Raw genomic sequence first — 926 nt, 5'->3', positions numbered from 1 at the left:
TTTTTGCAAATATTCACTCATTGAGTACAGCTTTTTTGGAACGTGTTGCAGGCATGAAATTCAAAATGAGTGAATATTTGCAAAAAGAAAATAAAGTTTTTCAGTTTGAACTTTAAATATCTTGTCTTTGTAGTGTATTCAATTGAATGTAGGTCAAAAAGGATTTGCAAATCACTGTATTCTGTTTTTATTTACATTTTACACAATGTCCCAACTTCTTTGGAATTGGGGTTTGTATCTCAGATCATTAAATCATCAGATCATTACATCATCATATCATGAATCATCAGATCATTAAATTATGAGATCATGAGATCATTAAATCATCAGATCAATAGATCATTAGAGCATCCGATCATTAAATTAAAATGTGAAAAGAGCAGCAGGAATGTGAAGGTGATTGAACTGGTGGACTTGGGGATGGACTGTGTTGTGTCCTTGTGTCTTCAGAGCACCGTAGATAAACTCATTAAGAAGACCAACCTTGCTGTGCTGATCGGGACCAATAGCTGGAGGGAGCAGTTTGTGGAGGCCATCACAGTCAGCTCAGGTACAAACTCACCTGTCCTCTGTCTTGTTGTCTGTTCCAGCTTGTAGTTAGGACAGGTAACAGAGTGGCTCCATTATTGACTTTGATGTTGAATCCTGGCTCTTCCTCCCTCTCCTCCTCAGGTGATGATGATGATGATGAATGTGGCCAGGAGAAGCTGCCCTCCTGTTTTGACTACGTCATGCACTTCCTCACCGTCTTCTGGAAGCTTCTCTTCGCCTTTGTCCCGCCCACCGACTACTGGAACGGCTGGGCCTGCTTCGTCGTCTCCATCTCCGTCATTGGTCTCCTGACGGCGGTGATCGGCGACCTGGCGTCTCACTTTGGCTGCACCGTCGGTCTCAAAGACTCCGTCACTGCTGTGGTGTTTGTAGCT

The 926-nt window shown here is 43.0% G+C and overlaps 1 protein-coding gene across 1 annotated transcript; it reads left to right on the top strand.

Annotated features, from left to right (window-relative positions):
• Positions 1 to 378: 378 nt before the first annotated feature.
• Positions 379 to 920, top strand: LOC147820179 (sodium/calcium exchanger 1-like; the record flags this gene model as incomplete). The annotated part of the gene is made up of 2 exons (XM_087174907.1): positions 379 to 550; positions 673 to 920. Coding segments are annotated over exons 1-2 (378 nt in total), but the record flags the coding sequence as incomplete, so codon positions are not given.
• Between the last annotated feature and the right edge of the window lie 6 nt (positions 921 to 926).

This window comes from Seriola lalandi, unplaced genomic scaffold, assembly GCF_002814215.2.
Source record: "Seriola lalandi dorsalis isolate HSWRI2012SDOR001 ecotype SW California unplaced genomic scaffold, Sedor1 jcf7180001979352, whole genome shotgun sequence".
Classification (NCBI taxonomy): domain Eukaryota; kingdom Metazoa; phylum Chordata; class Actinopteri; order Carangiformes; family Carangidae; genus Seriola; species Seriola lalandi.
The sequence above is the reverse complement of the archived record's forward strand: the minus strand, read 5'-3'. Positions and strand labels throughout refer to the sequence as shown.